This window comes from Mya arenaria, chromosome 9 (assembly GCF_026914265.1).
Source record: "Mya arenaria isolate MELC-2E11 chromosome 9, ASM2691426v1".
NCBI classification, from domain to species: Eukaryota; Metazoa; Mollusca; class Bivalvia; order Myida; family Myidae; genus Mya; species Mya arenaria.
The window spans coordinates 61,509,852-61,520,584 of NC_069130.1; the positions used below are offsets into that span (position 1 = coordinate 61,509,852).

Below are 10,733 nucleotides of genomic sequence, written 5' to 3' on the forward strand. Positions count from 1 at the left end.
TCAGAAGGTTACACTGTAACGATACTTAAGGTAATCAAGGCCTGTTATGGGATCGTATTTATCTGAGCCATCCACACATTTAATCAAATAATCGTAGTCGGGGTAGAAAAAGAAAACGATAGACTGACGGCACTTTTTTCTTCCAATTTCATTTTCAGGTACAACAACCCTGTGTTTCGTAGCCAACAGTTTATCCGACGTCCACCTCTGAAGTAAATCGCCGATATTGACCAATACTGTTCCAGAGATCGGAGTGGCGGGTACGTAGCCTGTCCCGGGAATGTTAGCCTCAAGACCTCCTATATCGTCTTGGAAAACTAGCGAAATTGAGCCATAGTCTGAGTGCTCACCAGCTCGAATTTGACCAGGCTTTGATGGTGATCCTTCTGGAATCGGCGGGTAGTACAAACTTCGTAGTGTCGTCGCACTTCCTTTTTTGACGGCACACTTATGAGCATCACGGAGAAAGCACCATCGAAGGCCTACGCCAACGGACAACGCATCACACACACGTTGTGACAGCTTGGTGCATCTTTGGAACATGTCCATACTCGTCTGCTGAAACTCTACATCCGGCCAATCGTCGGAGTCGTCAGCGGGATTAAAGTTGACGGCCTCCTTTAAATCACCAGGTCGTTCTGGGTTTAACTTCTCCCGTTCTACAGCAATCCATCCGTAATAGCTGTCAACCTTCGTGACGTGTTTCATTTTATCTTCAACCGATTGCTCAAAGAAATTTCTTGAAAATTTATGTATTTTACCGTCGTTGTTATGCGTGAATCAAAATCAAGATTTCTTTTCAATTGTTAGGCATTACATTAAACATAATATGCTTTAAAAAAATAATATTAGATTTACTGTATATAGTTTTATATGTCTCTAATTCTATAGCTTGAAAAGAAATAATTGAATTGATATATTTATCACATGCTATAAGAATCCATTGAAAATGACCCAAATAAAACGAACGCCATGATTTATTTAAGGAATGAATTGCGGGGTTGATGTCATTATCGGGGTATGAACGCAATTGGGTTGGCCAATGTGTGTGGAGTCCGAAGGACTCCACGCGTACTTTGACCAACCCAATTGCGGGGTTCATAACCCCGATAATGACATCAACCCCGCAATTCATTCCTTATATTTACACCAATAGTTCATTATTTCATTCAAGAATTGTTAAAAAAAGTACTTCATTTCATTTAAGAAAACCTTTCAGTAATCCGTTCTTACCCATTCTGTAAATAGAACGACCCGACTATAACCGGAAACATTTTTTTCAAATGACGTCACAATAACGCGGGAAAAGATCAACCACTTGAAATCACTTTAAAACGTAAAATTGAAACACTTCTGGTACCAATGTATTTAAAATATAATAAACGAACACTTTTAAAAATGTTGATCTATATTTTACGGGACCTGCAGACACAATACAACCAATATCAAGATCAATAGCTTTTATGTATATTGTTATGCAATGAATTACGATCCGAACATATCCGAAGATGTTGCGTTCATCGATTGATGAACGCAATTGCCGAAAGGCAGTTCATTTAAGGAATGGAAGTTGAGGTGTAAATATTTAAGTATATCTCTATGGGAGTTACATATAAACCGTTTAGCTATTGTGCCAGTTCTCTAGCAAATACATAAATTAAGTTTGATAGGTACCTAGAATGAAGAGTCTAATCCGTACGTGTTCCGTGTAGCATTGCGAAGCTTCCAAATAGCAGCACGGACATGTATTGTTTATTCGAGGTTTTCAAGGTTTGTCCTAGTTGCATTATGGCTTGACCTCGCCGTGACGCCATTATGACTTAAGTTGTGTTTAAAGGGACTAGACACCATATTGCAAGAAAAAAGAAAATTGTCATAATCTTACATAAAATTGACATCGTTGTGTACAACGTAATGAATATTACCTACTGATTATGACATCGCGTATGACACATGTATCTTTACGCATATTTTCCAATTCGAATTATTGGGGTTGTCTTCCACGTAAATCCCAGCAAGGTTAAAAGTTGCGTCAGTATATTTATCTGTATTCATAAAGAGATTTGATTTAAGATGGGAAACCGTTATGTGCTATCTTTAAACGGGGAAACTCAGATGAGACAGCAACACGATATTTGCGTTTAGTCTTTTGGTGATGTAGAATGATGTTTTATCGGCCTCCTTGTACCTAATTGCTCGCATTAACAATTCTAGGCATGTTTTGAGGAAATACTGTATTTGCTGATATTTGGACCATTTGGTGTCCTGTCCCCTTAAAACTGCACTTTCACAGATTTACCATTTTTACAACTTTTTAATTTTTTGTCTTGGAAAGAGCACATCTTTGCCTAAATATCTGCAAACCAATGATAAAAGATTGCTGACAAAAGATCAAATCGCACATGTTCATATTTCCATTCGAAAATTAATGTTTTATGGCTTAAACCGTTACTAACGCGTCATGAAAAATGCATAAAACATCCATTTTTGAACTTAAATATAAAAATCTGCGATCTAATTTTTGTCAGCAGTCTTATATAACTGGTTTTTATGGATGTTCCCAAATATTGGCTCGTTCCAAGACAAAAATAAAATGTTGTCAAAACGTTCAATCTGTGAGAGTGCAGCTTTAACTGCAATAAGTGACATGAGATAGAAATGACTGCAATTCCCATTACAATTTATATATATCAAAAGATACGCAGTAACAGAGTTAATATACAAGAGATCTAGAGTCGATACCGCAGCTCTTTGCGAAGCGATCGCTTGATTTCTTGACGTGCTAGGTATATATATCACGGGTACACTTTCCTTGGTTTAACTAGCCGAGCGCTAATGGCAAGGGAACAACTGGTACCATATCTTAACGCCTTTCGTTCTAACGCGTTTGGAGTTTCGATCCCTACTTCCGTATCGCTTAGCGTTTTGGGTGGTGTACCAGTATGTATGGATACCTTATATATGTGCTCGTGTAGTTAAATTTCGAATCGTTTTATGTCGACTTGACAGGTTAACTCGACAAGTTTTTACAGCTACTATACACTGCAAAAGCTCGTTTACACTCGTTTATACCTAAAGACGAAATAGTAAAAAAATAATTTTTGTCTGAATAGTCTTAGACCATCTGAAGTATACTAATTAGCCATATGTTTTTCATAACCACATCTCTTGAAAACAGAAACTTAAGATGTTTAAAATCGTAACCATATGTAGCTACTATATTGGATTTCCTGGATAAAAATGCAAACATTAATTAACACAATATTACAATTTCATCAGGATAAGACAAGTTGAATGTATAAAAAATAAACAAAATTTCAGGCGTTATTGTATCTGAGACTTAACCAGTCAATATTTCTGATTACCTCTTCCAATGACAAATTTACAATGTTATTATTGATATGATGTACATTACAAAATAACGATATTTATATCATTTCAAATAGAATCGACTGACTTAAAATTACGGCTTAAAGATTTGGAGAATAACTGAAACGTTTTCTTCGAAACAGGTTAAAATAAAACAAAAATACGTACAATACAATAAAAAAAAATCATACTGAATATTAAGATTGCGTTCGGTGCTAACTGCAAATGTCTTTTTATTGGAGCCACTCAACTTGTTTTCCAAATGCTTTACTTTAACCTCTGTAAAACAGTTCAGATATTTAGTAAACATATCAAAATACATCAAGGAAATTATACACATGTGAACATAAACATGCCTTGTCTGCCACTGATTCAAAACATTAAAATCAGTATCTGGTACGTCACACTTAAGTAAATTAAAACACATAAATTCTGGAAACCCAAACAAACTATCCAAACTGTATCATCATCTGAACAAGCTTCACGCGACATCGTACCTTGCTTAAGTGAAACACCCAGCAAACATTTTATATCGGCCCGACGTCGGGCCGATATGGAACACTTCATCGGCCCGACATCGGCATTTACATCGGGCCGATGTCGGATGTGCAACACGGCTCGACATCGGGCCGATGTCGGCATATTTTTAATAGCCGACATTTAGTCGGCATGATGACGATATCCTTCCTATTTCGTCCCTATTCTTATACAGATGGATTGCCATGCTCAATGGCAACAAAACAAGATAGTTAAAACACAAGATTTTGTCTTGGTTTATCTTCTGAGAGAAAAAATAATAATGCAGAGAAAATCAACCGTAAACCTACATGCATATTATATACTCACAAATTACTACATAATAAAATAAACTATTTCATCTTTTAAATTTTTATTATTATTATCATTGCTATACATATTTAAACAATTGAATTATCACAGAATGTGGATAATACCCCTGAACAGTTTATCAAAATGTTCAAGTTAAAATACAAAAACATGCCATAATACACACAGGCTGTTACTGTATAAATAATCAAACAAACAAAATAAGACTTGAAATAAAAGTTATTTCATTGAACAATACTTAAGGTAACGCTACTGCATTAAACATGAAGCGTTTTTAACATAATATTGTTTTGTTTTTTCATCCCGGTGTACCAAGGATGCACTCAGATATTTGCGTCTGCCTCATTTCCCTCCCACCATCTCTGTCCGATGCTGTCTTCATCCAGGCGGCATTTTTCGCTCGCACCTCTGTTGTGAGAAACGACGGAATTTCACTACACCCTCTGGAATAATTGTATGTACTGTTAATACATAGGCGAGTCTTTTCCAGGATATGGGTATTTACATAATGAATTTTTAAGGAAGTTGGTATTCTTAATTTTAATTGGGTTTTTGTTAAATGTGAAATTTTTTTTTTTGTGTGTTTGTGTAAAATTTGCTTACATCCCTTCGCATATTTCTGGGGGGATTATATATTGAACTTGTGCTTGAAACAAAGGTTAATAGCGGTATATACCTGTGGAGATGGTGCAACTGTTTGGGGATCTTATAGTAACTGTTGTGATGCCTGCAGAACAGTCCTGCCATAGCCACTGTCACCTTCGAATGCCTTGGTGGTGGTGTCACTGACATTTATTCATCCTCATCTGATTAAACACGCTTCCTCTGAAATGCATCACATTTTGTTACAGTTACAAATGCATTAGTCGGTTATCCTGATCATTCTCCCCTTTAGGTAAATTTAAAGGTTGGTATAGTCAGCCTGCTTTTCTTAAGTGTGAAATAGTCAAATACCCTAAATCACCTGCTTTTTATCAGTACTTTCGATCTTAATTCATTAACAGATGTATCATAAATTAACTTGCTTCACAAAAAATATACATATGCATCCTGACAGACTGATTATAACTAACATATTATGAATATGAACACGTTCAATATAAATGGTAATGCACTAGTCAATCGTATCCACGGCCCCCCAGATCCGGGGGTATACCGGGGATAGCCGGGGGAAAAGGGCTGGGTGACTGCGGTGGTTTTGTCATAGCGCCAAATTTAGCGGGGATTGGGCTTTATATAGAGTCTCTGGGGTGTGGGGGCATTTGACCGGGGTTTAACCATCAGTTCGTCACAGCAGGGCGGGGATTTTACCCGGGGTTGGCTGGACCGAAAGTCAAAAGTCCCGGCTATTCCCTAGACCTGGGAGGTGGGGGGGGGGGCGTGGTTACAATTGACTGGTGCATTACAATTGGGACGTAAAGACATACCTCCCGTATGATTGCCTTTATTCCTCTATTTCAGTGTCTCGATTTGCAGTTGTCCGCTCTCTGCAACTTTGATCGACCTTTCCACAATATACGATACTGTAAATTACAATGTCTCAATTATGATTCATAATGGATAACAAAATGTTCTTTTTAAATTTGTCTACAATGGAAGCAGATAAATTAATCGTTCAAACCCAACCAAATCATCAATGTAATACTTTGCTTTTGTGTGCACATGCTACCTAAATGTAGATTTTAATCAAACTCATAAAACAACAAACTTACAAAGATAACTAGTCACGAAAATATGTTACACGAATTCCTTTTCAACATATTGTAGTGCGAGTGCACTCTTTGACCTGTTTACACATGAAGTGCTGACGTCACTGGTGCGCGCGCATATCTCTGGGAGTTCGAGATCAGCTGTAGAAGAAGCAAGACGTACTTTGATATACTGCTTAATAAAGACCTCACGTGTTCTTTCCCTAAAGTTAATGGTAAGCTAGGTTTGGTCTAAGTAAATAATAGGGAATACTTTAATGGTGGCAGCGGTGTTTTATTAAGCCGTTCCAGTGCAATTGTTGCTGAAAATCTGCAACTTTTGTTGGCAAATTTTCCTCGAGAATTTTCCCGCGTTTGAAGCCACATTTTTTCGTCAATTTTTGGCCGTTGTTAATTTTCTTCTGGTCTTACTAGTTGATTATTTGATTCTAGGTCGTAGTCTCCATGGACTGCCACTAACCCGGCCCCTTCGTTTGCTTTTGTTTGTTTTTGAGGCCTTTTCAGCGTCCTTAGCCACTTTTCGGACGGGAAGAGTAGCCGGACAGAAGACAAACAAGGTCGGTGGTTGTACAATCAAGTTAATCTTCTACTCAGGAGCATTTGATTTGTAAGCATGGCCAGTAGCAAAGTGCTTGTAAACTTCTTGTCTGTTGAAGACTTGCAGACAATTCCAAATATTGGCCCAAGGTTAGCATCTACTATTGTTGATTTGCGTGAGCATTATGGCAATCTCACACCAGAAAGTTTGCAGACAATGCTTCGGTATAAACTGCCGGACACTGTCATGCAAGAGTTGGATTTCACCCCAAACAGAGACTTGGTCGGCAAAACCTGCCCACCTCCTCTAGGTGTACAAACATCCCATACCACCCCTCTTGTTTCAAAAATTGAGACAGAGGTTGACGGGTCTGAGACCTTGGTTGCCTCTGCACAAAAGCAGTTGAATGACCGCATTGATCAACTTACATCAATGCTACCTAGTGTCCCACAGCACTTTAATTCTGATCATGTATTGCCACGCCCCAGTGTTTACAATCAGACAAATGCCCCTGTTCCAATGGCCCACCACTATATGCCAACACCACAACAGCTGGAGCCCCAGTACCCCGTTCAACAAAGGTTGGACCTGGGTAGACTGCGAGAAAGTGACAGCGATGAGGATGTCCAGTCATCGTCTGGTATCCCTCGCTCATACAGTACCCGACAGAAAAAGGTACGTATGCATAAAAGCAGTCGGTTACCTCACTCCAAACTCCTGTCCCTTCACCGTCTTGATTCATCTACTGATGAGTCCGACACTAGACAAGTCCCAATGATAAAGAGTGAGCAGGTCAAGTCACATTCTTCCTTACCTGATAAGGACCATATTTCGCAAAAGCATGCGGAATACCCCCAAGAGGTAGTACAGGCGTCCCCTCATGGCCACTCTGTGCGCAAGGGTAGTCATGAATTGAAGGATATACCTAAATCTCTGGTATATGATGGTAAATCGAGCTGGCATTCATTTGAAATGAAGTTTCAGCAGTGTGCGCAATCATTTGGCTGGAGAACAGATGATTGTAAACTCTGCTTATTACATTGTTTGTCAGGGAAGGCACTCGACAAATGTGCTCGATTGCTCCAATGCAGTCCACAAATGCCTTACCGTTCTTTATTGAGCAAACTTAAGGCGCGGTTCGGCTCAGAGTTTCCCGCCTCTGCGCAAGCCAAGTTCGCTGACGCTTCCCAGGAAAAAGGTGAGTGTATGGAAGACTGGGCAGATAGGGTACAAGAGTTAGCGGCTGAAGCTTTCCGGTCACTGCCGGAGACCTTCACCAACCAGCAGGCGATAGACCGCTTCTGTCAAGGCCTGCAAGATCGAGAAGCTGGTCATAGCACCTTCATGCGTAAGTATACAACCATTGAAGAGGCCATGAATAACATCAGGTTGTTTCAGCATTCCAAGAGTGCTATGGGTAAGAAAAAATCTATTCATAAAGCAGTAGATTATGACGAGGATGTAGCAAATGTCTACGCCGTTCAGAATCCTTCAGGACCTGCGTTAGACATGAGCAAACTACAGACCGAAATACAGAGTCTACGAGAAGAGGTGAAGCGGCTTGGTGAAACTAGGCCCTCCACTCAGCAGCGTCCATCTCAGCAACGGTTCAACAAACCAAGAGGTACGTTTAGTTGCTACGTATGTGATAGCAAATCTCATAGGATTGCCGAATGTCCCCACAAAAAAGAATTTAAGTCCTTTCTTTTAAACGCAACAGGGTCGGGACAGGGAGCCGAACCTCGACGCAGCAAGACTCCGGCTCAAGCTCAGCCGAGCGAAAGGAGGTAAGTAGCAAACTTGTTTCAAATGAGACTATACCATCCAGTGCACTACCAGATGGCCCATCGGCAGTCATTGTTTCATTTAATGAGACCGCGAATGACATCCAGCCAGAAGAACAAGGGGAGACCCCTGCTCCTTGTTCGACTCCAGGATCTCTGCCAGCTATTGGTCGAGTTACAGACAACGAGTTTGAGCTTTCCGTCAAGGTGTGTTTGTTGAAATCCATATCAGCATTCACGATACCTGTCTGTGTGGGTAATGTATGGGTAGACGCCATCGTCGACTACGCTGCTGAGGTAACAATTATTTTAGACAGGGTTTTTGCCAATCTTAAAAGACCCCCAAATAAGCTTCGTGATGTGAGGCTTGACACAGCTGGTCGGAAAATGTCCATGCAAGGTTTCATTGCTGATGATGTGAAGCTGTTGATAGGCAAGCACCGCCATATCGGTCCAATTTATGTCGCCCCCATTGAGCAAGACATGCTCTTTGGGGTGGACCTTATGAAGCAAGGTAATGCTATACTCAACATGGGCAAGGGTACGCTCAATTATGAGGGCTACGAGATTACCTTTAACTCTGGTAAGATAGATGGTGCACCTATTGTTGCTCGTGTGACAGTTGCAAAGCGCCGTGTCATTCCTCCCAACTCAGTAGCAAAAGTAGATTGTGTGATAAGTACTGAGATGCCAGACTACTTTGTAGAGCCTTGTGAAGATGGTATGGTTTTTGGTCCTAGGATAGTGCGCAATGCTGGCACCAAGCCGGTTATGTGTATTGTCAATGCAAGCGACAGGTACCAACTCCTTGAAAAGGAAAAGAGGTGGGTAGGGCTTATCCCGCCGAATTGATGGAGCATACCATTTGCTCTGTCGCCCCAAAAGTTAAAGACACTCATTCGGATATCACGAGTGCCCAGTCTTTATCTGATGTAAAGGCCCAGGTGCCACAGCACCTCCAGGCGATGTTTGATGCATCTATCAGACACTTGACAGCTGAACAACAAGTTGCATTAGCGCAGCTCTTGACCACCTATGAAGACGTGTTTGCTAAAGATGAGTTTGATCTTGGTTCTTTTACCGACATCAAGCATGGAATTGACACTGGTAACGCCTAACCCATCAAGCAGCGTCTTCGTAGGACGCCCCCTGCATTTGCTGAAGAAGAGGAGGCACATCTAAAGAAGATGTTGCAAGCTGGTGTAATTGAAGAATCCACTTCCGATTGGGCATCGTCACCGGTGCTCATTCGTAAGCGGGATGGCAGCGTTCGGTGGTGCATTGATTATCGGGCTGTTAACAATGTAACAGTTAAGGATGTCTTTCCCCTCCCTCTTGTTGATGATTGTCTAGACACACTTGCCGGAAACGTTTGGTTTTCAAAGCTAGACGCTAATTCGGCCTACTGGCAGGTGTCCATCAAGCCCGAGGACCGCAAAAAGACTGCTTTTCTTACAAAGTGGGGCCTGTTTGAGCATGTAAAAATGGGTTTCGGCCTTTGCAATGCCCCCGCCACCTATGCTAGGGTTATGAACCTGGTTTTGCGTGGTTTGACCTGGAAAACAGTCCTCGCCTTCCTAGATGACATCCTGGTGTTGGGGATTACCTTTGAAGATCACTTAGTAAATCTGAGTGATACATTGCAGCGTTTTAGACTTCATGGTCTGAAACTTAAACCAAAGAAATGTGAGTTTCTCCAGCAGGAAGTGGAGTTTCTTGGCAGAAAAGTTAGCGGCGGTACCTTGGCTATGACTTCTGCTGATACTGAAGCAGTTTCTAGCTGGGCCGTTCCAGAGTGCTCAAAAGACGTTGAGCGCTTCATGGGATTAGTTAACTATCACCGGAGCTTTATTAAGGATTTCTCAAAGTTAGGTGAACCGCTCTACGCGGTTGTGGGAAAACATAAGTTCCAGTGGGGTGACGAACAGCAAAATGCGTTTGATCTACTAAAGCAAGCATTGGTAAACCCTCCAGTCCTTGCTCTCCCTAAACAAACTGGAGAGTTTGTTCTAGATTGTGACGCATCAAACAACGCTATTGGCGCAGAACTTTTGCAAATGCAGAATGGCGCTGAACACGTTGTTGCTTACGGTAGTTATGCTCTAACAAAAGAGCAGAGAAGGTACTGCACCACGAGAAAAGAGCTGTTAGCAGTTGTAAGATTTACTCGGCAGTATAGACATTATTTGCTTTGAAGACCTTTTAAGGTCCGGACCGACCACTCAAGTTTGACTTGGTTGTTGAATTTCAAGGAACCACAGGGTCAGCTAGCTCGTTGGATTGAGGAGTTGGCTCAGTTCAACATGATCTTGGAGTATAGACCAGGGAAAAAGCATGGGAATGCAGATGCGCTTTCTCGTATGCCACACCCTGGTCACTGCAATTCATATGTAGCAGGAGTTGCAGTTGAATATCTGCCTTGTGGGGGCTGTAAGTATTGTGTGAGGGCGGACAACCAATGGGGTTTATTTTCCCGGGAGGTAGTTG

At 41.1% G+C, this 10,733-nt stretch overlaps 1 protein-coding gene across 1 annotated transcript; it reads right to left on the reverse strand.

The window, feature by feature from the left end:
- LOC128246243 (uncharacterized) lies at positions 1-5,007 on the reverse strand. The gene is made up of 4 exons (XM_052964435.1): positions 4,892-5,007; positions 4,528-4,658; positions 3,561-3,648; positions 1-739 (listed from the first exon to the last, which is right to left on the reverse strand). The coding sequence occupies exons 1-4, from the start codon at positions 5,005-5,007 to the stop codon at positions 1-3; spliced, it is 1,074 nt and encodes a 357-aa protein (XP_052820395.1).
- Between the last annotated feature and the right edge of the window lie 5,726 nt (positions 5,008-10,733).